The following is a 26631-nucleotide window of genomic DNA, read 5'->3' as shown; positions in this document are numbered from 1 at the left end:
GGAGAAGCTATTGCTTGTTTTTTCTTACCCCTTTTATATATCATAATTCTTAACATGGTTGCTAATTATTTTTTTCGAAATACAGAAACTTAATTTATCGGAGGAAGATAATTTTGGAAAGGAAAGCAGTTTATACAATAATATTCTGGAAAGAAAATTAAATAAATAAGATTTGGACTATATCTCTGACAAGCAAAAGAGTTCAATTACTATAATTTTCTAGTGTAAATTTTTTTTAAGTGTTCTTTGAATTGATGAAGAGCATTCCAGAAGATTCCGTTCAGCAGTGCATTGAAGCGTGTCAGAGAAGGATGGGAAAGTGCATTCTACTTGAGGGGGGTTAAAACCATGTAAACTGTTGTTTGGACTTGAAACAAATTGTTCATGACACCAGTCCCCTTGCTTTTCAGACGCATATATCCCATGCTGTTATGGCGGACTGCAGTCCGCGTCATTTGTTCCTCGTGCTCATTAATGGAGGAAATCATATACAAATGTGTGAGAAGAGGCACCAAAATATGGCGCTATCAGTGTCAGCCAATGGGATGCTCGCTTGTAACAGGTTGCATCTGACGTCACTGGCGCGGCGGGAGCGCGCATTTAAGAAGGGCACGAGACGCTATTGAGCAGGCGCTCAGATCTTCTTATCGCCAGACTAATGTCTCCTGAGTAACCGAGCGTCAGTAAAATGGAGGACCCAAAGCCCTGCAACGGGGTGGCGCTCACCGACAGACCGCAGTGGAGAACTCATTGATGTGGATTATACCATGATTAAACATTTCTTCTTTCTCACGTTTAATAACCACGTCCTTGTTAACAACAGCCGGTAAGTGAGCCGCAGACGAGGGAGGCGTTGTTCGCTGTGATTCAGTCCGAAGCAGAGCTGGCTGGAAGTTAACGACGAGTAAGGAGAATCGTTGAGGGATGGATGAATTTTCCATGACAGGCCGGTGTGGTCAGCCCAACCCGGTCCAAGCGGGGTGGCTTCATTCGGTGTAAAAAAAGAAAAAAAGAAAAGAAAAGCCGTTTGCTCCTATCTGGCTGCTCGTCCTTCGTCCTGCCGGCCGGGGAGTTGAACCATGTCTGCGTTTTGCCTCGACCTGAGCACGTCTGGCGTGGCTTCAGCACCACTGGAGCTGGACAGCGACTCCATGGATCCGTGCCATAAACCCGCAGCTCATGAACACGGAGGCGGCCCGGCTCACCCGCTGCACCATGCCGGCTCCGGAGGCCTTGGCGTGGCGTTGGAGGAGGAACTGGCCATGCTCAGCGATGAGCAGGATATCGCGGGCGAGCTCTCGTTGGACCATAACGCCGACTTGCTGTCTCTCTTCCGCCAGAAGGAAAAGGATTTGGTGTTAGCTGCCAAACTGGGCAAAGCTTTACTAGAAAGAAACCAAGATTTGACGAAGCAATATGAAAAAATGCACAAAGACCTCAACAACAAATTAGAGGTAAGAAGCTATCCATCGAGAAATAATCTTCTTAGATTTATGTACTTACAGTGGCAAAGATTTGTTGTTAACGTAAAACAATTGGGTAGTATCATTCAGGCCTCATGGAATGATCGACCTATAAGTGGTACTGTACTTTTTCAGGACAGTTAAACTATCTCAAAGGCCAATGGGAATTTTTCTTTTCAAGCTTCTCCTAATTCGAGTCATTCAATTTCATCCAGTGCACAACAAAAGTTATCTCAAGGTACTTTTCATGGCGTGCTTTGCTGTTTTTATTTACTGGTAGGCCTTACTTGCAGGAAATAAATCATAATAACTTTGGTCAAACTTCTGGTCAATCTTGTACTGAATTGTATTGCTCACCTCGAGAGCATGTGAACAATAAACACCGTGTTGTTGTTGTTTTTAGGAAATCCTTTACACTAACCAACATTTGGCCTGAGAAAAAAACACAAGACTAATCTCCTCACCGTATAAAGCTCCCTGAATCTACTGTACATCTGTTCAGGCCTTTGATCCATATTCATCCTCATGATGCAGCTCAGAATTAAGCTGCTTCCCAATATCAGACCCATTGATGTTGTTTCTGGTGTTAACTTGTGTTGGTGCGCCTGTTCTTTTAAAATACTTTGTTTACCATCCACTCAATTTTATCCAATCAGCAACTTGATGGAACTAAAGTGTGATTATAGCCATTGTTAGTAGCAAATTAACTTACTGGTCACAGCCATTAAGAGACAAGCATGAAATTTGCTTTTGATTATCGTTATCTCAATCAAAGATTAATTAAGAATAAATTAAACAAAGAGATGCAATACAAAGGCTTGAGAAATGGCTGAAGGAAGAAAAAGCTTCACTTTTCTCCCTCCAAGTCAAGTCATAACATTAATTGTGTATGAAATGAGTGTTTAGAATTTGTTTCAAAAAAAAAATTAAAAAAAAATTGTGTATTGGTGAATGTTGGTAGTACTGATAGAATATCTAATCTTGTACCACTTGTCTTCCGGCAGCACTTGGAGCAGGAGAAGCATGAGTTGCGTTGGCGTCTGGAAAATCGAGAGGGGGAGTGGGAGTGCCGCGTAGCTGAGCTGGAGTCCGACGTCCAGCAGCTGCAGGGAGAACTGGAGCAACATCAGGTCCAGCTGAGGGAGGCGGACAAGGACAAAACTAAGGCCATCAGTGAGCTATCTGAACAAAACCACAGATTGCTGGAACAACTTAGAAGGGTGAGAAATAGTGCATGCGTGTGAGTGTGTTTCAGTGTGTTTAAAGCTTTAGGCAGCATAGAAAGAGGATTTAATTAGTGTGGGCTTTGTTTCACGTGGCCTTAAGTGTTCTTCCACGCAACAGAAAAGCGCATGCAAACAAAATACACGTGTTCATTTCTTCCTTGGTTTGTAACTTGTCTGGGTCTCTCGGTTGAATTCAATTCTGCCTGCATGACAAGATGTTCAGCCAGTTGCACAGGGGGATCATACGTCACTCAGTCACCAATGTGAAAGGTGTGCTTTTGAAGCTTCTCATGCTGAATAATTTCGAGCGAATACCCTGGAATACCACTCTGCATAATTGACAGGTATTTCAAGGCGGTTATTATCAATTGCATTAGTGGGAAATGGTCCCTACCCGGACACTGACAGTAATTGGTGTCATTTAATGACCAGTTTGAGATAACATATACTAGAGTGAAGTGTATACAAGGCCAAAAAAAGAAAAATATATTCAGGGTCAAGCTGTGACCATCATAAAATCTTTATCAACAATGACTGTGACGGCATGCTAGGAGAAGTACTAAAATTTGCATCTCACCTCAAAAGTTTTCCATATGTGTCCTTTAAATTAGGTTTAGTCGGTAACGCCTCATGCAGTAATGCCGACCAACAAGAAAAGTACAAAATATTCTGAATGTTATAGCCGCAATAGCTCGAGGAAACCCACACAGGCACAAAGATAAAACTAAAACTCCAAATGGGAAGGCCAAATGCTGAACCTCAACTGTCTGTGAGCCACATGTATTAATCACCATGCTGCTAAATATTGGTGGAATTCTCAGTTGTCATATTTTAGGGGTATTTAACCTTGAATGTTTCACTATACTTGTAATCCTATGCTGTGTAATCTATACCAGGCTGCTGTCTAGTCAGTGGTCATGTGTTTTTATGTGTCGAAATACTCTGCAAAGAGCTCTATCACAGAGAAAAGGAGTGATGTCATAGTTTAGCGTAATAGCTAACCAGGGCAGTGAGGCCAGTAAAGGGTACAAATGCCACATGGCCCAATGCCTCAGACTAGCTTTACACCTAAAAGCTGACATGCACGTCTTAATCTCCCTTTGGAACGGTGTACATTGATCCTTCTCTCTCCTGCTGCTTCGCACATGCTGATAAGAGATGACCGATATTTTGCATCTAGCTCCTGGGTTTCCTCTCATCTTGATCAGATTATTATTATAATAATCAGCACCTGCCCCAATGGCATCATCATATTCTAATTAGAAGAGTGCAAGAACAATCTGTCGTGTAGCTCTCAAGCAACACAACAGCACTCAACGCCTTTTTCTGATGATGTGGGGGAAACATATTGTATGTTATTGTTATGGCATTCCCAAGAGTTGGTTACTGCATCGACTCAAATCTCACGATCCATTTCTTTTTGCGCAAGAAGATGACTACTTTGCTTACTAGAACAAATGAGGTCAATCACAGTGCTTACTCGCTTGTTCCACCCCCTTTCTAGTTTTCTCATTAGCTTGCTACACCCCACCCCTGCCTCCCTCCTGTCCTTCATTACTAAGCAATGGGCTGTCACTAAGTGATGTCAACTGTTTACAAGTCTGATTGGATGGCGCGACATAAACTCCCCCTGGGGAACTGCTTGATAGAAACATGCTATTTTCTTTTGTCCCAACAATCGAAAAACATCTGCTGATGGCGATCCAATTAAATTTCAATCTCTGAAATAATAGGCTAAAACATCCTTTTTTTTTTCATTGGCCATCACATGCCTAGAACCTCCTTTTGGTAAATATTTGGCAATAATTAAAGGGAGACCTCTGGAATAATGTCTCAAGTGGCTCCAAATAGATGGTCTTGGAAGCAGGGCATTCAAAGGGAAATGATGTAAAATGCAACACAGAAGGAGATTAGGCTATAATCCGTGGTAATAGCCTTGCCATATGCATTGAGTTGGGAAGCAAAACAACTGAGCCCCTCACTCATGTTACTATCAACAGGTAACATATAGATTGAGGGGGGAAAGTCGAAATAAATGACTTCACTTTTCTGCCTTTATTTCTGGCCTGATTCGGTCGGCCTAAATCCGACTACGGTCTTTCCTTGCTGAACGCGTTCATACTCAGTCTTAGTTGGTAAATCGTGTGCTGTATTTATGCAGTTCACAATACATTCTCCAAACCACTTGTCCTTTAATTCATAATAGCTGCAGAGAAATAATGAATAGCCACTTCATCCAAATAAGTGTGTTTGTGTGTAGACCACATGAATTGTTAAACAGGAACCGGCAGAATGAATAGCTTCATCAAAGACCTCAGCACATGTGCTTGAACATGAGTGGTCCTGTTTGGTGTGTTAGGTCCACAACCTTTTTAGCACGAAGGATTATTGTCAGAATATTTTCAAGGGCCGGCTTTTAAAGTGTGGTGGATAAATGCAACAAAATAAAATGATACGACCGGCATAAAAACAATGGTATTGTGGTGCCGAAGGAAAGTAGACGCAGGTGGTGTGTCGCAAAAGACTTTACCGGACATACTTATAAAAAGAGGAATAGGAAGAACAACAACGGAATTGCGTTGCCACATAAACACCACGGTCCCAATACATCCTTCAACCCTTAATTCCATGGGAAATTTTGTTTGCGAAAACCACAGTATAATACAGTAAAGAACGTGTATTCACTATGCAACTTTATTAGCTAAGTCCTCATAACATCACACCTACAACATAACTTGAGTAATGGTATGTTCACGTCACCGAGGTGTAGGAGAGAATGCGGTCCATTTTTCAAAATAAAAGATCAATCAGACTCAGATAAATAAAAATGAAATAATGCAAGTTATATATTCTTTCTTTTGCTGCCCGGTACCAAATGATCCACGAACCGGTACAGGAACAATACATCTTTATTCATATAACGCTTTCACAACAGCCCTCACCCTGACAACAGTCTGTCTGCAGGCAAACGTCAGAGATTTAGGTGAAGAAGAACATTTTTTAGTCAAAAGTATTGTATTTGGTTTTACTTTTATTGGTTTTGAACCTGTCTTTAATGGGGAAGTCTACCCCAAAATGTTCTTTGTATTAATATGTTCTGTGCAGCCCAACAAGTAAGAAATACAGTGTTGTGATTGATGTTTCATTTGAGGAATATGAATTAAATTAAACAGGAAAAGTGTACCTGTTTTTATCTTTCTCAAGGGGCGGCTATTTTTCCACTTGCTATCAGCTGAAAATGACATCACAGTTGCAAGGTATCAGCTTCAGAAAGCAAAAGCCGTGATTGGTTGTGACCTGTGACCTGGCAACTGTGATGTCACTTTCAGTCAACAGCGAGTGGTAAAATGGCCGGGTCCAGAAATGGATGAAAAGGGGTCAATTTTGCTGCATAACTCTTATTCCACAAACGCAATATTAATCCGAGTGCCGTGTTTAGGCTAATAGAGGCACATACCACATATTAAGACATTTTTGGGCTTGACTTCTCCTTTAAGTTCCCAAATAATACCGTGCCGTGTTTAGGCTAATAGGGGCACATACCACATATTATTGTTAAGACATTTTTGGGCTTGACTTCTCTTTTAAGTTCCCAAATAATACAGGACAGATACATAACTTTACGCTTTTAATGCCTGTTGTGTCTCCATTGGTAGTGTACTGGACTTACATGATGATGATGCACTGGACTCTAAATGATTTTGCCCTAATTTTTCTGCCTTAGCTGAGCACTTTCATTAAATCAGTCAGCCCCCACTTATGAAAATAAGGTTAATTTTCCCATCCAGAAAAGTCCAAAAAGAGCTGAGGTCACTACTCATTGATCAGTCCTAATTCTCTCTGGTTGCTATAACAACTGCAGAACCATGCAAACTGAAAACCGATGGGAAATTTATTCTATCCAGTTTCCCTGTTCTCAGACATTCCAGAGTGAATTATGTTTCTCGTTGTGAGTAACATAAATTTTGTCCAGACCAGTTTGAATTATGACAAAAATTGATTGCAGTCTTTTTTTAGTATTACTTCTGTCAGTTCCAACTTATTTCCGTTGCTGGTTTTCTTTCTTCAAAGGAATGGTACCAAAAAATAAAGTGGGAATTTTTGAAGCATTGTGTTTCTAAGTGATCCGCATTTAATGCAAGTTTGAGTACAGTCCAAAACTGGAAAATGAATCCATCCAAGTTTTTTTCTTTATCCTGCCTACCACTTCACGACCACTTTTTCTTTCCATCATCTTTTCCGCATCATGATGAAAACAAGCAATGTGAGGAATTGGCAGATTAAGTGAGTAGACAATGTGTCAGTCAGCCATGATCTCAGTCTGCCACCATGTCATTCAAGTTTATTCCCGTGAGTTGACCCTGAAGTGGCCATGACAGACTGCACATCTGGTTGCTCCGTAAAGCGGAGAGCATCATGCAGCTCTGGCTCTTATGACCAAAGTAGAATGCTTTAAAAATGATTTTTAAATCATGAATTAAACTTACTTGTACATTGTGACACATGCTACATACATATCAATGCTAATCGCCGTGAAAGTAGTGTTTGCCAGTGCAAAGCAGTTGACTGTGCATTATTTCATACCTTGGCTCCTCCCACAATGACATTTTTATGGAGGTGAGGGTGAGCTTTATGGCAAAGCCTGGGCTGCTTGATTATGAAAAAAAATATTTAGCGTCATTATTTTGGTAATGATTCCAACGATCATATAGTTTTTGTGTGGTATATGGAACAAGAAAATGTTCAAACTAAAATACTATAACACATTTCATTGAATGGCTATAATCATGTAAGTTCCTTTAGCTAAAAAAAACCCAACAATCTACAAAATTCAAGTATAGTTTCTTTGTATGAACAGTGAATTGGGTTAATAATATTAGGTTTTTTATAACAAATGTAATAATTCATTTTCATAACTATTGTAAATGTGCAGTGTAATATTCATAATTGTAATTGAATTTTGATTAATTGCATTGCCCTAGTGAAGCCTGCAGTCTGGACAAAGAGGGTTAAAAATTTCCAGCTCTAGAATTTCCCAATAACACCACAGGAAAATGCACTAAAATTCCTTGGCATAGTTACTAAATCCAAAGTGGAAGTTTAACTGGCAACAATAACAAAGACTCTAGCTACGCCCAACTTGGTCACATTCTGGAAAGATCCTCTCTACAGTTGACATTTTGGGAAACTGTTTTCATAGGATAACATTTACAGGAACAGACTTAGGTGGGAGGATTGACAGATGGTGTAAACAGCGCAGCGAGTTTCCCGTCAGGGGGAAGAACTCAAGTTGTTGTTGATTGCCTGCAATGTGTGTGCGCGTGTGCGTGTGTGTCTGTATTTGTTTGAATTATTGTTAGTATTTCTCTCACTTTAATAATCTCTGTCTGATCAGGCTGCAGATGTGGAGAGGCAGCTATCCACTCAGGTGCATTCCTTACGGGACGACTTCAGGGAGAAGAGTACGTCTACAAGCCAGCACATGACACGTCTAGAAACGCTCCAAGCTGAAGTAAGCCATTATCAGCGCGGGCGATGTACCTCAACGAAAATTACACTTGGCATGTATTGTTCCACTCGCCCGAGCTATACAGTACTGTCAAAAAATCATTTTATTTATCTTAGTCATTTCTACTATTTCTATTTGAAGACCCTGACAGCTGACTAGGAACATCTGGACTGTTTCAAAACACAAATACCACATTTAGAATGTGACCACACCCATAAAACTATCTGTGATGCTAACTCACTTGAAGCTCTGGCCAGCTACTGTGAGCCAGTTTTAAAAACATAAGATTGGATTAGTGGTTGTTTTTTTTTATAAACCATCTATTGGATGCGTTTAACTCACTGTTGGAATCATTTGACACACCATATATGAAGCTCATGATTTGACACAATTTGTTTCTGGTGATTTTAATGAAGAAAATTCCACCAAAGGGAAACTCATTTTCTCTGTGTCAGAGATCAGCTGTCACTTATGTCAGTGATTCCCAATCAGGGCAGGGGTGACCAAACATTTTCCTTCCAAGGCCACACAAATTGAAGGATTCAATTATTATTATTATTATATCATTATTTTTTTATTTATAGCACTTATTGTGTTTAATTAAGTTAAAAAGAAGACAATGCCGAAGAATTAAATGTTCAAAATGAGGAAACGTATAAATAAAATAAAATGAATCAATAAAATCTGTTCTCTACATGGAGAATCATCAACACGTATGAGTGAGCGGTTGCTGATGGTATGACAAAAAAGGTTTAGGGGTACACAAGTCCAAAAAGGTTGGTAACCACTGACTGCAGTAATAGTTTTGCAATTAAAAAATTCATGCTAGGATATTCTCAATATTTCCTCTTTCTCTTTGTATCTTGCTCACTTATTCTTCCCTCCTTCCTGATTGGAGCAGCAAGGACTCGAAGTGAGTGGTTAGCAAGTGTTGTGTGGCCTTACTGCATGCTGCATGAAGCTTCCTTAAAAGTATACAAACAAGGTTTGAATGATGGCTTGAATTTGAGTTGAAAGAGTCCACAATGCTATGACCAACAAATGAAAACAAGGGGGGAGGGGTGGATCCAAGGATGAATTTCTGCACTACTTGCATGAAATTATAGTTTGTCTTGAGGATTGTCAATCCCTAAGTGACAGCAGGGAAAACACCCTGACTGCAAAGCCTGTACAGTAATTGGGAGAAAGAGTGTGTTCTATTTTTTTTACCTGAGGCGTTGCAATGTCTGGTTGCTTCCACTTTTCCATCGCTTCGATTATACATGAAGACAACTGCTGGAATTCGATCTCTGTGACTAAAAGACTATTGTGGCTCTAAATGTTTAGAATAATTGCAAGTAGCAAAATATTGCCGCAGTGTAAAGTAGGTTATCAGATGTAGGTCAAATCCAGAATGCATCAAATGATCCCATATTGTTGTTCATTTAAGCTTAGTTTTATATCTGCTTAGGCCAAAACAATCCAAATCCCACTGTCAAGAATATGTTGAAGGTCGTCACTTGCTGAGTAAGCTGATATCAAGCTTTGTGTAGGCGCTACCCTATCAGGAAGACATTCCTAAGACGAGGGTGGCTCCTACCGCCTACGCCTGTGCTAGGCAACAGGCATTCTTAAAACCGGTGGGAGTATTTTTTAATCTCATGTAAGATCCCGCTTTGCCCCCAGACGGGACAGCGCAATATTTAGCCTTTAATTAAGTCTGCCGACGACGCTTTTTGCTGCTTTCGACCTGAAAATCAAGGCAATCCTTGGCTTATTGTACCCATAGACCTTTTAAATGGGGCGTCATTTCTAATCACTGATGCCGAACACGTTAGATTACGATGCTGTCGGAGAGGAAGATGGAGCTGGAACGGCGGGTGCATGCCATGCTGGAGGAGAACGAAGTGCTCAAGAATACTGTGGAAGATCTCAGAGATAGGACGCTCGTGCTGGAGAAGCAGTGTCACGAAAAGGACCTACAGGTAACAAAGCTCGACAACAACCGAGTCGCGTTGCACTGACTTTCTGTGTTTGTACATTGGACCTTCCAAAGAGTTGTCAAATTTGGAATTTAACCAGTATTTGGTGGATTATATGCTCCTCAAATCATCGATCAAGCATGCTTTCACGTGAGACAGCAAAACATTGCAACATGTAATGGTTTGACTTTAGAGGATTCACTGTACTTGCTTTAAGATATATTTTTTTCTATTTTAAGCCTAGTTGTCGTTATGTATGTTCAGTTGCGGCAGAGTCAAGTGGAGCTTCAGGAAGTTCAGTTGTCGCACAGGCAGCTAACGGCTCGGCTAGAGGAGCTAACGGAGGAGACCAGCCTGCATAGCCTCACCCCCCACCAGTCCAGCCTGATGTGTGAGATAGAGCAAAGCATGGAGCAAGAGGAGCAGGAGCAGGAGCGGGAGCAGGTAAAGCAAACTCCAATATCAGCCACAAGTCACGCAGAGAACAATTCAAATTCTTACTTTGTCTCTTTGTCTCTCCATCCAAAGCTACGTGTTCAGTTGTGGGAAGCTTATTGTGAGGTGCGCTCGCTGTGCTCCCATCTTCGAGGGAATGATGTCACAGACTCGGCGCTATCCACAGATTCTTCCATGGACGAATCTTCGGAGACGTCCTCTGCCAAGGATGTGCCAACTGGGAGCCTTCATGCCAGCTTGCTAGAACTACGCAGACTAACACAGAACTTGCTAGATGGCAACGAGTCAACGGTACCCATGGAGAGTTTACCAATAGTTTACCAGCTTTTATTTATGGGTAGTATATTTTGCCCTGTGGTTGACTGCTGAGAGAGTCTCATGTTCATCCGCAACCTTAATGAGTATAAGCACGATATAGAACATGGATGGTTGGATGGATTCCATCCTCCGTACCGTTTTATAGTGATGGGGAAATAAAGCTTCAAATTTGCTTCATGAACCAGTCGATGCGCTTTTTGACTCCATTCGATGGCAATGCTGGTGTGCTTTCAGGTCAATGTAGAGCAGCGAGTGCTCTCTAGAGGATTCGAAACCGATTCATGAAGCAAATTTGAAGCTTAATTTCCCAGACACTACCTTCTACATCTTGGATATGATTGCTATATACTATAAATGATTCATGTGGGGCCTTGGGAGATTTCATTTACAACAACAAAACCTTTTGCCAAGAAAATGTCTTCCTGGCTGACAATGTTTAAAGTTAGCGGTCCAATAGAAACTGAGCAAGGATCTAATTTGGACACTAAAATTGATCATTTAGAAAAGGTAATGTTGAAGTTCAGTAATTATTAACCTTGTGGGTCACATCATTAATATATATTACATGGCAACAGAATCCCATTTTTATGCGTTTGCTTTTGAAAGGGTTCTCGGCGCAGTGACGAGGAAGCTCTGGAGGAACAAGTAAAGAAGTTGGGAGAAGAGCTGAGAGACATTCGAGAGCTGTATGAAGCTGAGCAGGACAAGACGCACAATAGTAAAGAGGAGCTGCTACAGCTGCACAATCAGGTATTTGTGAAAAGTTGGGCCCATTACTTGTACACGCTACTGATTACACAATTACGCACTTAAAAACAAAAAAACAAACAAACATGTACAGTACATATGCACCCTAACTATCTTATCAAAAACAAAGCAGAATCCCATTGACGTCCATGTCGTTTCCCCATCAAACCTACAGATGGCGCTGCTCTCAGTGGAAATATGTTCCCTCCAAGAGGAGTCGGAACGGATGAGAACTATGGCGGAGGTCCGAGAACCCAGCGAGCAGCTCCAGAGTGCCATTAAAGACAGAGATGATGCCATAGCCAAGTAGGCTTACCAGATCAAAACAATTACAACAAAACATTATTTGATGAATTTTACTTGAAAAAAAGATTTTCAGTATTTTGGTCTGTCACTATCACCAACTTGTCACTGTGTGTGTCTTTCAGGAAGAAGGCAGTGGAGATGGAGCTAGCCAAGTGTAAAATAGACATCATGTCTCTGAATAGTCAGCTTCTGGATGCCATCCAGCAGAAACTCAATCTGTCACAGCAGCTGGAGGCCTGGCAGGTGAGTTGTCATAATAGAGACGTTTCAATTAAAAAACATGCGTTCCATCACCTCCGCAAATAAGACATCTCTTCCTACTCTGTGGTAAAAATGCGGTAAGAATCATACAGGAACTCACTCACTCAAGTTGGGTACACATGCGACGAATTTTGTGAAGGAACAACAAAACTATTCAGTACAAAGACAGTTAGAGTTGTGAAAAAACAAGAAGAAGGATTAGAAAAGTAGTAGCAGAAGATAAGATAATTAAAAAAAGCCAGATTATTAATATGTGTACCCTGCTTAAGAAGCACCTTCCCGCTCCCTTTTTTTTTTTTTTTTTTCCTTTAAATCATTTAAACCCTGCCTTGTGGTCACACTGGTTCTGTCCCTGCCCGCTCCTTCCTCTTCTGTAACTACTGGCTCTTTCCTCTCTCTCACCTTCCTGCCCACAGTTTGCATCCTCAGGGCTCTTTACAGTATGGCTCTTGTGGTTTCTGATCTAGTGGCCTTTCTCAACCTCCGTACCACCCTCCTCTCCCTTGTGGTACACACCCTCTCCTGCCTTAGAGGTGAGCCCACCTGCACCATCCCATCATTCCAACCTGCACTAACTAACCCCACCCAGCTGAAACTATGTAACCCATGGTTTTGTCTTTACCTGTCGCCACTTCAAGTGAACCTGCACCCTTGATCTCAAACATCATCAAGATTGTCTTAGACAAAGACAAATCTTCACCAAAAAAGGTTTAATGATCAGTCAGACTGTTTACTAGTTTTCACTTCCAGCGATGACACGTTATTGTGTAAAGAGCCTCCTGGTGGCCAGATCCTGGGGTTGCACCAATAGTTTATCAGGAATTGAGCACCAAATATTTTCAGGCTATATACAACCCGACAGCTGAGATAGGCTCCAGCACGCCTCCAACCCTAGTTTAGATTAATTAATTTAATTAGATTAGATTAATTTCAACAATAGTCCCATGTCATTCGAAAATTTTATAAAGGAAACTAGCAGAAAACTGCCACTCAAAGCTCCATGAAGGTTTTGCGCAGTGGTTCTTGTCAAAAAAATTATTATAATAATTCGGGGTAGGAACTGAAAAAGTAGTTCTCAATTTGGCATTCAAAGTTTTAGAGGTCACCTCAAGCTCACCTGGAAAGGTCAATATTTGTGAGTAGTTTATACAATTGTTCTCGCAGGACGACATGCACAGAGTGATTGACCAGCAATTAATGGACAAGCACCAGGACGAGTGGCGCACCACCCCATCCTCCGCGTCCAGGTCATCCAGAGCTCCTGGGGCTCAGTCCTCCAGACGAGCTCTCCGCCTCTCTGACCGGGACCGAAGACTTTTCTCTTTTTTCAAAAAGAACTGAGCACAGGAGACAGAATCAACAACAGATTGCGTGAAGAAGAAAGGGTGACATAACAACATACGACGCAGCCAAAGACAAGCAGTGGGACACACACACACACACACACGCACACACACACACACACACACGCAGCGGTTTGGGGAGCTTGGTTTGTACTTTGCACTTTATCTTTCCCAATGCTCCTTGTCTAATTCTGATGACACATACGGCAGAGCTTCTTCTAAAAGGCCACTTGCAGGACATGATCAGGGTCCAAACGTTTACTTCTATTGAGGAAGGTTTCCTTGTAGTGCCTCTGACCCATCGCTTCTTCCCACTGCCGAGCTTGTTAGGAACTTAAATGCTGCAGCAACGGTCACTGTTTGCCGCCATCGTGTCCGGCTAATGACACGTATGTTCGCCATAGCGGAGCAGCTGGATCATGGTGATACTTCCGTGACAGCACCTAAATTGTTACTTTAGGAGTTCATTCAGAAATGTCAGAATACAAAGCCACTCCAATTTCTGTTTTACCTTGGAAAAAATATGAAGGCAAGCCACCAAACAAAAATATTCCAAATACAGTGATCCCCGCCCGGCCTGGCGTATTTGTGGTTGGGCATTCATTCAGCTATTTGTGGATTTTTGGGGTTGAAACATGGTATTTACTAGAAACCTCAAGCCAAAGCTCTTGTGTAAATAAATAAAATAATAAACTGCTTTGGTACCATCCTATGGCATTTTGGAGCCAAGGAATGATGTTGAAGTGAGGAGAGGAGCTTCATTTTCAGACCACTGCCTTTTCCAATCAAAATAATTTGCCCCCATCTAAAGGCAATGGGTGGACATTGAATAGTGATGAGCTGTGAAAGTTCCCCATATACTCTAATAATGATGATCCCCTCCCAGTTTACTTCCTCAGCATGAAATCTGCTCATCAAAACAAATCCCATCCTTATATTGTATGAATAACAACAGGGATGGGCAATTTAAATGTTAAAGGGGCCACAAATTCTCATTAGTGCTAATGTATAGGGAGGGCCATGCTTTTCCTAACCAGTATAAATGGCAAAAATGACCATTTAAATAAGGAGAACGTATGTAGATGTGTTTTTTCCCCACTCAAGCACAGAAACATACCTTCCAATATTTTCATACTCAAATGCATCAACTACAAAGGCTTTGAAACAAACTAAGAATAACCACATACTGTTTTTTTTTTTTTATTCTCCCCCAGGCATCAAAAATTCCCATTCAAACATGAAGCTTCAACTTTGCTTCATGAACCAGTTGATGTACTTTTTGAGTCCACTCGGTGAAAGAAATAGCAAATCGGTGTGCTTTTCAGGCCAATATAAAACAGAGAGTGCCATCTAGAGGCGTCAAAAAATACAAATGGTTCATGAAGCAAACTTGAATTCATCGCTACTTCAACCGATACTAATTGGTAAAAATCCTTTTGTGCATGAAAGAGCTTTTCCGGACCTAATTTGGCACATTTGCTGCTATCTGGCGGTGAAAACAACACAATTTGAAAGTGATCAGCTCCATTTTTGTTTTCAAAAATTAATCAAGGGCCACTCTGAGTGTAGATGGGGCGCCAGTTGACCATCCCTGATTTAAGTGTATTATCGGCCATCTAGTGGAAGAGAATTAAATTTTCCGCCCATCATTGTACACCACTGGTACGGATGAAAAAAAGAAAAAATCGTTTTCGTAAATAATCCTTTTTGTTAAAACAAATCAAATTGTTTTTTTCCCGCGGCACACCTGATGATCTCTCTCAACGTACTGGTTGGGAAGCTCCCCAAATTCTTTTCTCATTAGCACTAGTGCACTTTGTCATTTTCTGTCTTTTGCTTGACCTACATTTACGATGACAAAACTTCCAACCAAGCTCTGTGTTAACCTGCCACAAGACAAACAAGGCTTTCCTTGGTGGAGCTAATCCAAACAGGTTCTTCTTCAGCACTTTAGCTTTGCTTTTACCTTGGCTACTTTCCATAGTCAGTACTCAAAGGGAGGCTTAGATGTTGGTCTGTATGAACCTGTGAGTTTCATATCCCCAATCATGTATTTATTGATGAGAAGACACTCTTCTCGAATTATTTGAAACATTTTCCTAGGTAACCAAATTCTTCCAATGTTTACATGAGTGTGAGAAGGAGGACAACAAAATGTTACATTTCATATCATGGAAAGACCCTACATAGACTGTACTATTTTTTTTAGGGAGGGGCGGGGAGGGGCGGGGCGTGGGAGTCTACCTCCATCCTCACTGCTTCAATACTTTATGAGCACTTTGAGTTCTCACTAAGCTGTCGGGCTTCCGTTGAGGTGATGTGTGGTGATGTGAATGTCTATGTGCTACCTAGCGCGTTCCTTTGTCCATGTGTGTGTAAGAGTGAGTTTGAGCCGCTAGCTCAAAACCTATGCAGACGTCATGTCATCTCAGGCGGTTGTTTGAGGGAGAAACCCAAAGAAGGATTTCTTTATTTTTAAGTATATATATATATATATATATATACTTAATTATATTTCAAAACAAAAAGGTCTCGTTAGGTCTGGATGAAGTGAATATTTCTAAAGAGAAAATCTATATTGTTTCAACAACAGGAAATTATGTAAAACTTTTTTTTTTTTAATGTTTTCTTAGTTTTGTGTTTCCTTGAGAGACTGATCATTTGCAGAAAGAGGTTTCAGAATCATGGTTTCACAATCATGGTTTCATAAAAATTTGATATTTCCATACCAATCCGAATGATCTCAATCATTTTAGTCATTGGCCGCCATATTGGAAAGAAAACATTGATATAAAAGTGTCATGTCAACAACTCAATTCATTATTATTCTGTATTTGATGCTGTTTTCAAAAATGTCTATTTTTCTATCGCATCGGGTTATTTGAGGTATTTTCATTTTTGTGTGTTGAAGTTTGACCTATAAAACCTTGTGTATATCATGCATTGTAATTTACAGCAATGACATTTTAGGAAAGCAAATCCACCTGTTTCTGAATCAAACCCTTAATTCGTAACTATTACTAAATACACTACTGCTACTATATCATAATATGATTATTATTAAAGCTTGATGAGGGCAGATTTGGAATGAGGACCCCCAAAAAAAATCCTCTCAATAACTTAACTTGCATCTCTGATTGAATAATTAAAAAAAATGTTGGCCAATGTTTTTTTTGTTATTGTTGTTGAACACAAGTTGTTTTTCTTAAAGCTGACTGCTTAGGCCAGGCCTTGACTTCTTCCTCTGTCAACAAAAGCTACTTGTTGACTTCCTTGAGTCATTGAGGTCAAGGTGCTCTGAGAACACGTGTGTGTGCTGGGGAATAAGAAAGATTAGCAGTGTGGAATAACAAAACAGCGAAGCACACTGGAATAAAAGAAAAAAATTGCTCAAAGTTGAATGTAATTTGCGCTACAATCATCTTGCATTGTTTGTTTGTTTCATTAGTTTTTTTGTCCTTTTTTTTTATAAGTTAGAGTTTTAGTGTGCTATGCTAATGGTGTGACATAATGTTAGTGGTTTAGAATGACAATGGTAGCATCATCCTTATGGATTACTGGTTTCTGTCTGCTCTGTTTATGTTGATAAAGCCATTCATAATAACTCTTTATGAAGAGTGCCTTATTAAAAAAAAAGAAAAAAAGTGCACAGTTGTTGATGGTCATGTATGTTGCAATACATTGAACATTTGACATCGGGTGGAATATTCAAAGAATAAATGCCAGTCACTCTTGTCATGTGTTTCTTTTGTGAATTGATTTGGTAGCGTTGTTATTAATTATAACATTGGTGAGTTTCTGAGTCATTTTCCAATTGAATGCATTTTTATCCTTTTCAAAAGCTGTTTACCAAGTATTTTGCGTGATGTGTAACCAATCGAGTAATTGTGAGTGTGACACAGGCGCACCATTGAGTTTTTGTTCTATGAGACTTTCCATTCACTACCCACGAACAACATCGCTTTCACTTGGAGAACACTTCCAACTATTCCAAATATTTCTCAAGAAATTTACAGAGAATTTTCTCCCTCTAATCAACTCAAAATAGTCTGCTTATAACAGAAACACAGTGTGTTCCATTGGGATTATTTTTCATCTAGCAATTCATTTTCTATATCGTTTAATTTGTCGTCAGCCAATCACGAGCCCGTGATAGAGTGGACATCCATGTCTGTGCGTATTTACTAGCAATGTCACCATTTTAGGCATTAGTATGATGAAGATGGCACTGTGTTCAGACAAATAGGCTATGTTTGAAAACTAGAATTAAAATAGTGGGGGGTGTATTTTAGTAATGAACCAAAACTTTCCATATAAAACGAGATGTTTGAAGAATTCATTCCTGTTTGAAGAGTTAATTCCTGGTATTTTTTTTTTTTTATTGTGTAGAAATACATATCTTCTTCTCTTTCTCTTGATTTCATTTTCAAAAACTAAGCAACTATCAAATAAGCAAAGTAAATTAAAATAAACTCAGACAAATAAAAATTTAAAATTAATCAAATTACTAATTAACAATTAAAAATGTCCTTGGTAAATTGTATTTAGGAAAATGATTTTAAAAAAAATCATGGTCTTTATTCTTAAAATGAATTGTAATTGACCAACTGTTACATCAAATGCAATTTTAAATTGTTTATTTCTTCATTTTTCTGATTGAATCAGTTATTTGATGAGATGAATAAAACTAAAGAACTGTATAAATTACTTTCTAAATGCTATATGCATGTAAAATTGTTAAATGAAATAGTAGGTCCCTTTGAGAAACATTCACATTTCATTTGAATTGCTCTAATGTCTAATTGAACTGTAAATCACATTGTAGGATTATTTTTATTTTTTTTTATTTGTTGCAAATTGTGGTGAGAAATAAGTATTTGGTCAGTACCAAAAGTTCAATTCAATGCTTTGTAATATAAACATTTTAGACGATTATAGAGGATGTCAAACCTTTACTGTCGGTTTTCAGCAGATTTGTGCATGCTGTTTTTTTTGGGTATTTTGGTACATTCCTTGTAGCAGGTCTCTTCTACAGCAGTGATGTTTTAGGGATGTCGCTGGGTAACACAGGTTTTCAATTCTCTCCACAGATTTTCTCTTGGGGTTGAGGTCTGGAGACTGGCAAGGCCATTGCACAGCTCACAATAGCCCATTAATTCTTAATTCAGTTGTCCTGTCCCATTGGTAGAATATCAGCCCCAAAGCACCAAATGAGCTGAAAAGTTCTCTTTTGGTTCCATCTCAGGATTTGATTCCCTATCAGTGTAGTGTTTCAATGATAGTCCCCTTTGTTATTCAGCATAGTTCAGGAAATTTTGCAATGTTATCTTGCGTGAAACCTCAAAGAAGCCCTTTCATGTTTGTCATTTATCAAATATTTATTTTCCGCCGTAGTTTACAAAATAATTCTCTAAAAATCCTAAATTTTGGTTTCCCGAAACTCTTTTAACACATCCCGTCTTTTACAGTTGAAGTGTGCCGATGATACCTATCGTAAGTTTAAGTAGGAGAAATTGCATAATCGATGGCTTTTGTGCCCCACTGTAATACCACATGCATGACAAGAAACTACAAATGATCTTCCCATAAGAGACAAGTCTCCACTTCCTCCCACACTTTATTCACAGAATTCAAAAATAGACACAGGTTGAAAATGAAGTCAGGCCACAAGTCACTGACAAATGAACTCAGTTGTTACGTGTCAAATATTCATTCCTTTTCAAATGGTTATTACAGATTAGATTTATTGAGGGCAAACTGAATAGTATGTCTCTTTTTTTTTTTTTTCTCCAGTGTACAGCAAACCACAGCTGATGTGTGTTCAAAAAGAACACATGGGGCATGGTTAAGTGCATGCCCGTGATGTTGAATATAAACACAAATATTTATATATACATACTTAATGAAGTCATAATAATAGAGTTGAGGGGGGCGGTCAGTTGAGCGCATTGTGTCAGATGAATGTGATGGCTGCACCTCTGTCCGTCTCCCGAAAAAAAAATAAGAGGAAGCACAAGGAGAACTGACTCCCCCCCACAAATTTTGGGCTAGCAGCCAACAGGCAAGGGGACTGGGAGCCCAGTCACCCATTGGCTTCTGACTGACCAATAGGAGGCGCTGATGAGTGGGTGACTGGACAAAAAGCACTAAATTGTCTTACGAGGGAAGACAATGAGTTTACTAGTGAACTAGTAGAATATCAAATGCTCAAACTGACTTGCCATGGGAAACGTTAGGCGTTACTATGGCCACCTTGAACTGTATCACGGTTTTAAAAAAAAAAAAAAAAAAAAGAGAGGAAAATTCAAAATGACACCAGAAAGTGGATTAAGACTGCAGCGGCTTGACACCTCTGCTGCACTTAAAAAAAAAAAGAGAGAGAGAGAAAGGAGATATAAGTCAAATCAAAAGGGTTGTTGGCTCAGCCCTGGTTAGAAGACATCTTGGCAAAAAAATTGGCTCTGTCCAATGAATCAGACTTAGCAATCATTTGATTTGACGGTCGTCACATCAGACATGTTGAAATTTCATCTCGATCTCTTGGCGTGAGCTGTGCTTAAGCCAAGTCCCCTGCCTGCCCATCGTCATCTCCCAATATTCCCCCAGCCCAAAAGAATGCAGCTAGAAAAAGAAACAAAAAGTCATGAAAGAAAGGCCCCTCTCCTCAAGTGCTTAATGTCCTGTGCAGTGAGAGAAAGAGGAAGGATGAGACGTGGGACTTGTATGACAATGGCGTGATGAAGGGGGGGGGGGGGGGTGTACACAGGAGCGTTGTGGCAGTCAGTGGTCACGTTGCAGACCCTTGAAGTAAAGGAGGCGCTGCTGCTCCATTCCAAATAAGACTTTTTGATCAGACCTTTTCAATAATAAAATCTGTACATATATTTCTTCATCATTACTTAGTCCAAAGGGGACACATATTTTTCTCTTTAATCTTTAGCGTATATTTTGTAAATCTTTCATTTTGACTTTGTGAGTCCCATCCGGTTGCGATCAAGGCGCCACGATCGCTAGCAGCACTTTTTCTTCCGTTTACTATTCCGGGTGAGTTTGACCACGTCGTTCTGTTGCTGCTGCTGCTGCTTGGCCAGCACCTCCTTCTTGGCTCGGAGCACCAGCTCCGTGATGCAGTTGAACATCTGCGCATAAAAACAAAAAAAAAAGCAAAAGGTGCACTGAGCGGGGGGGGGGGGGGCGCTTCCCACAAACTACTTCCTCTGGCGTTGTTACCTCTTCCACGTTGATGTTCTCTTTTGCGCTCGTCTCAAATAGGTTGATGCCCATTTGTTCGGCAAACTTCTGCGCGTCGGTGGTCTCCACCACTTTGGAGTTGGGGTCGTCGTTCTTGTTTCCCACTGAAAAAGCCAACACACGAGAAGTCTTCTAACAATACGCCAAACATTCCAACACCCCAACAATACTGAAAGCAAGTCTCCGTTTTATAGCCTGATTTCATCTTGCGTACTAAGCGATTTTTTTTTTAATGCAAATTTGACAAGCTTCTTAAAAACTCTCTATGGGGTGTCAAATTTATAAGACATTTTTCCTTTTTGCAGGGTCTTCATCAGGGCAGACAATCTTTAGAGTCAAATGTGTCCAAAGAATCAGATCATATGTCAACACTTGAGTTCAGCAAAGTCACGGACTCCGTGATCCCGAATACTGGAGAGAAGCGGAGGGAAAACTAAGGCCCTCGTTCGTAGCAGCGCATCTGCTGACTTTTTTTTTTTTTAAATTTAATACTCTGAGGAATCATGGCATGTTATGGGTTAAGATATTTCAAATGTGTATAGAATTCTTATTATAGCTCCTGTATTGGCCATCACGAGGTAATTATTTCAAGTCACAGCCAATGGGTGTATGCGGTCTCCACACTGGACAAACAATAATTCTTCTCTCTATGCTAACACTCACCTAATATTCGGCACACATCATCACAGTTCTGGTTGATTTCATGTAACCATCGTTTGACGTTGACAAAGGACTCTGCGCTCGTGACGTCGTAGACAACGATGACGCCGTGTGTTCCTCTGTAGTACCTGAGCACACGGAAAAGGAGAGTTACAGCATGGAGGAAATGAAACCCCTACCTGACGACAAATACGACAAATGTTTCAAGTGTTCTGCTCAAGTATTGCTAGAAAAAAAAGACTTTTGGAATAGCATCTGTGGTATGCAAATGATTCGAGTGACAGCATCTGTGGTATACAAATGATTCGAGTCAAGTCCGGTCCGGTCGAAAGTAAACCTGCAGCTGGAGCTTCAAACGGAAAGCCGGCCCCAGTGTCGCTGCGGAGCGCCAAACAAACACAAAGAATCTTTTGTCCACATCACTGTGTGCATGTGTGTGGCATATACAGAGTTGTCTGAACATGCCCACACACAATGTACAGCTCGAGTGTTGCAGACAACCGCAAAGGAAGGAGAACTGGCTGTTTGTCAGCAGCCTGTTAAGAGCTACGTGAATGAGGAACCATTGAATGGCCCGGCATGGACACACATTGAGACACAAATATACACACATGGATCAAATCATCTCCCCTCAAATAAAATGGAGGCGACTAGTGTCCAAAAGTCATCTCAGAGCCTGCTCTCATATTCAGAACCATGTTCGTCAAACAACCAAACCTCTCAAAATGTCATTAATTGTTGAAAGTTAATCCCCATCGGCACAATGATGCCACCACTTTATTTGCATCTTTCAGATTAACAGATTAAATACCACAACTCAGATTTATACGCTCGTTCTCCGGGTTGGATCGTTAACAACTTTGCATGTGCTGGTCTGATAATATTTGCTGACTGAACCACTCCAAAGATTCTTTCGATGTGGTCTTGTGTGTAGGAGCTCATTTCATTTCTCAACTTGCAACTTCCTCACTTGTCGTGTCACTGCTTAAATGTTAGTGCCTTTGACATGAGACACCAATGAGGAGACTGACAGAAAATAGAAGGGAGACATGTTTGCAAAAATAAGACCACTGTCCATTGTTGACGTCATTTCCCAAAGACTGCAACTAAAGATTTACGCCAGGCTCATGTCACACATCAACCGTCTCAGTGGCACCACATACATATGTCCACTTTGTGTTTTGTTTGTGGGTTTCAATTGAAGTAAAATGTGATTAACTCTTACTCTTCACAAGTGTGCAGATACAAATACTATCATCAGATACTATTGAGAACAAGTCTAACTCAGCCCCGCGTGTATTTGGAGTGACCTGTAAATATATATAAAATATTGATGTGCTGCTCATGTATTATGAATTAAAAAAATAGTAGAACCATCAAAATATTTGTAGCTTCTTTATGTTCTCAGAGCAGCTGTTCTTGCAACAAAAGTCATATATAATCACATACACGCAGCTAATTTATTGGAGAAGTCTTAAAATAGCATGACATGATGGGACCTCTAAAGTGGAATACTCTCAGGTCGTACGATGTCATTTGAGCCATGCCACAGCAAAATCTTAAAATCCAAAGAGTTGTGTTCTTTTTCTTTTATTGATTTATTTATTATCAATTTTCCAGCAAAGCCAGAAATTAAATTACTATCAGTGAAGATTTCAGCATTGCATTAAAATTCATATTTTATCGTCATTTCCTGCCACATTATGACAGGAATGTGGTTGCCAGCAGCCACTCGGTTTTATTAAATACAATCTTAGGTAACATTGTTTAAAGTACAGAAAAGGTAAGTAGGAGTGAAACACATGCAACTGACAAATGAATCACGTCAGTTTTTTTAGTCAAATGTTTTTTAAACAGGTTGCAAAAAAATAAAATTTAAACTTTTGAAACACTTTTCTGAGACATGAGGATGTTTGCTTCATCTAATTGGATTACATTTGAAGACCACAAAAGCCATTTCTTGGTTTCTTATTCAAAACCAGAGCCTCACCGGAGACATTTTAGTGTTCGTGTGTTCATCGACTCACGTGGATGTGATCGTGCGAAAGCGCTCCTGTCCTGCTGTATCCCAGATCTGTAACTTCACCTTCTCCCCATTGATCTCCACCGTCCGGATCTTAAAGTCCACGCCGATTGTGGTGATATAGCTACCTGCAAAAATGAATGCAGCCAGGCATCAGATTTTATGACCAGCCTCTGTAATTTTGCGAGGTGAAAAATACAAGACATCAAATGTTGGGGGCTTACTTTAGTGGACATCTAAAATGACAGCTAAACTCCACAGTTATTGCAAAAGTGTAGAACACGCCGCAGTCAGCTCTGTGAGTATTTTACTTTAATTTACTCTTACCATAACATACAATGAGCAACCTATTTTTATACAAGCACAAAGTTCATAATAGAATGCAGCATGACTGCAAGCTTTATGGCTGGCAATCCGATGGGGCAAGAATTCCATCCATCCATCCATCCATCCATTTTCTGTACCGCTTTGTCCCCACGGGGGTCGCGGGCATGCTGGAGCCTATCCCAGCGGTCATCGGGCAGTAGGCGGGGGACACCCTGAACCGATTGCCAGCCAATCGCAGGGCACACAGAGACGAACAACCATTTGCACTCATTCCTAGGGACAATTTGGAGTCCTCAATAGGCCTACCAAGCATGTTTTTGGAATGTGGGAGGAAACCGGAGTGCCCGGAGGAAACCCACGCGGGCCCAGGGAGAACATGCAAACGCCACACAGGGAGGGTCGGTGGAATCGAACCGGCACCCTCCTAACTGTGAGGCGGACGTGCTAACCAGTGCGCCACCAGGGCTAGAATTGATTAATTAGATTCCATTTAACAACAGTTGATTCGTGTCAGAAACTACTTGAATTTAGAGTCACCCACCTGAAAATGTATTGTCTGCAAAACGAAGCAGGAGACTGCTCTTCCCCACTCCTGCCGAAGAAATGGAAGGACAGCATGAGATTCAGGGGAGTGAACGACACTGTTTTATGTCAGCTCATAACAAACATCCATTGATCGCATTGGCCGGGAATCCGAGCACAACAGCACGGCACAAATACAAACCCAAAATACAATGTCGACAAGAATAAGTGCAGTAATCCTGCACTTAAAAGTCATGCACACAAGGTAAAAACGGTGCAAGGCGTGTTCTTGTAATGAATCAAACAAATGGGAAAAATTCAAGTCTGATTAAATGGATTTATAGAAAACAAACTGATGACCAATCAGGTGAGGTCATCAAAGCATAGAAAAGAAGAGAAGGGCGTGTAAAAGCGAGAGCGAAGAGTAAGTAAAATGAGATGTCGGCTATGAAATTCCTTCGTTGAATCTGGGGTGGGATCAAACCATCGGCTAACCTATTGTGGATTGTCAGGTGGTGTTTTATAGCTCTAATCGTAAAAGTTATCAGTTTCATTTGGCCTCCCATTATTTGGTACAAACAATGAGAGGCCTTGAAGGAGACTACGTATTGATAAGCTCCGAAATGTTTGAGACATCTTTATTTTAACGAGCAGCACTTTAAGCAAGCAGTATTTAAACAAGGAGCGAATTGAATAGTCATCCAATTCTTTTCAACAGCAGCACCACAGTGGAAGTTTGAGGGCGCCAGTGTGTGTCTGTTCTGAAAATAGGCAGCAGTCATTGCGTTTTGGTCTCGTTACCACAACATGGTGTTAGTCACTTGGGGTTCCCCAGTGCAGCTGAAGGAACACTGGTATCTGTGTGCTGCCCCTGATGCGCTTGTGCTAGTGTCTGGATGGACAATGGATGGGAGTGAGCCTCAGACCCCACAAAGCGGTCCAGTACTGAGAGTAGAGTGTTCCGGGTAGTTGTTTAACGTGGGTTTTTTTGATAACTTGATGATTCAACGAATAAATAACTCCAAAGAAATAGTCATTGACCTTGGGCAGTTTTACGATGAATTTCACGGAGTTACGGCAAAACAGCAACACTTCATTTAAACGTGACTGTCTCGCAATGCTAAACAAACTGCAGTGCAGCATTCCTTTTAACAATATCGGGATAACAATCTACATTAGTCCAAATAATTAGTTGCAGCAGCAGTTGTTAAGCGTTGTGCTAACCTTGTTGTAATATCACCTTAGCCTGCGGCTAGTGCAAGCAAACACAACAGTTTCATGGCCCGTGCAAAAACATGCTAGCCTAATTTCATGCTAGCTGCCGCAGCTAATGACACAAAAACAACCGGAAAAGCGGTCGAATTGGCTCCCGTAACACTCCAGTGAATACATGTGTGGTCGACTTTAGGCATTTAACGTATTTTATCTGTAACGTGAAGAGAACAGGAAAACATTCGAGGGACAAACTCTTCAGTTGTGGGGGCGATATCCGGCCTCATCGACAGACATGCCGAGCCCGGACGCACAACCTCCGCCCTGTCACTAACAGTAACATGGCGGCCGAGTAAATTACACTTGACAAATGTTTTCCAAAAGCAATGCACAAGGAGTAGAAAACAAAACATGGTGACATGGCGGGTCTAGCACGTATAGCCATGTGTAAAAACAGGACAGGCCAATTGCCCGTGCTACATCCCCGACGTCGATTTACCGCTGTCACCGATGATGAGCAGCTTGAAGAGGTAATCGTAGTCCCTGGCCATGCCGGTGGATTGTGGCTCACCCCCGCCTTGTGTCGCTTCTTGCACTGTTTGTGGTGCAAGTCCCTTGTTTCTTAAGGAGAAAAAAAAGACACGGGCCCCCCAATTTTGCCGGGGGGGGGGGGGAAATAAGCCACTACCGGTGCTGGAAACCGTTTTCCCGAGCCGGCGTGTTTTTTCTTCTCGGGGGTTCGGCAGTTCTGTCCCTCTGCTGCCAGCGGCCGGAAACTGCGCTTCCTCCTCTGCTGTTTCTCCGATCGGGCCGCACTGCGCAGGCTCCAGAATCAAGCCCGCCCGCCAGCCCGCCTCGTATCATTCAAAAACATTGCCTCACACTTTTGTCATATAAAGCTGATATATACAACGTAAAGACATACTGTCCCTTGGTTGACGACAATCGGTAAAGGTTCACGTTTGCCGTTGTTTCCCACTTTATGAGATTTGAGTCGCTTAAAGTGTCAACCGATGTTGACTTGACCTTTCTGTATTTGTGTTTCA

General features: G+C 40.9%; 2 protein-coding genes across 3 annotated transcripts; one reads left to right on the top strand and one right to left on the bottom strand.

The window, feature by feature from the left end:
- Positions 1-639: 639 nt before the first annotated feature.
- Positions 640-17310, top strand: bicdl1 (BICD family like cargo adaptor 1). 2 transcript variants are annotated; one of them, XM_085909660.1, is made up of 11 exons: positions 640-1454; positions 2468-2683; positions 8085-8201; positions 10016-10162; positions 10424-10603; positions 10688-10715; positions 10782-10906; positions 11540-11683; positions 11856-11986; positions 12109-12229; positions 13412-17310. In XM_085909660.1, exons 1-11 carry the CDS (start codon positions 1080-1082, stop codon positions 13586-13588), a joined length of 1761 nt encoding a protein of 586 aa, XP_085765786.1. In that variant the 5' UTR covers positions 640-1079; the 3' UTR covers positions 13589-17310. The 2 variants fall into 2 exon arrangements, with proteins under 2 accessions (XP_085765786.1, XP_085765785.1); XM_085909659.1 differs by having other exon boundaries at positions 10688-10906.
- A 1879-nt stretch (positions 17311-19189) lies between these two features.
- Positions 19190-26411, bottom strand: rab35b (RAB35, member RAS oncogene family b). The gene is made up of 6 exons (XM_085909661.1): positions 26085-26411; positions 24393-24443; positions 23529-23652; positions 21505-21629; positions 20821-20945; positions 19190-20729 (listed from the first exon to the last, which is right to left on the bottom strand). The coding sequence occupies exons 1-6, from the start codon at positions 26134-26136 to the stop codon at positions 20601-20603; spliced, it is 606 nt and encodes a 201-aa protein (XP_085765787.1). The 5' UTR covers positions 26137-26411; the 3' UTR covers positions 19190-20600.
- Positions 26412-26631: the final 220 nt, after the last annotated feature.

Source organism: Syngnathus leptorhynchus, chromosome 4 (assembly GCF_054491065.1).
Source record: "Syngnathus leptorhynchus isolate UIUO chromosome 4, UIUO_Slep, whole genome shotgun sequence".
In the NCBI taxonomy this organism is placed as follows: domain Eukaryota; kingdom Metazoa; phylum Chordata; class Actinopteri; order Syngnathiformes; family Syngnathidae; genus Syngnathus; species Syngnathus leptorhynchus.
This window is presented reverse-complemented; position numbering and strand designations above follow the sequence as displayed.

Coding starts and splice junctions, on each gene's coding strand:
- bicdl1 (XM_085909659.1), top strand. CDS start 1,080: ATGTCTGCGTTTTGCCTCGACCTGAGCACGTCTGGCGTGGCTTCAGCA. Junction 2,684..8,084: donor TGCTGGAACAACTTAGAAGG/GTGAGAAATAGT, acceptor CTGTCTGATCAG/GCTGCAGATGTGGAGAGGCA. Junction 12,230..13,411: donor AGCAGCTGGAGGCCTGGCAG/GTGAGTTGTCAT, acceptor TTGTTCTCGCAG/GACGACATGCACAGAGTGAT.
- rab35b (XM_085909661.1), bottom strand. CDS start 26,136: ATGGCCAGGGACTACGATTACCTCTTCAAGCTGCTCATCATCGGTGAC. Junction 21,630..23,528: donor TTTCGCACGATCACATCCAC/GTGAGTCGATGA, acceptor CCGTGTGCTCAG/GTACTACAGAGGAACACACG. Junction 20,946..21,504: donor TGATGTGTGCCGAATATTAG/GTGAGTGTTAGC, acceptor TGGCTTTTTCAG/TGGGAAACAAGAACGACGAC.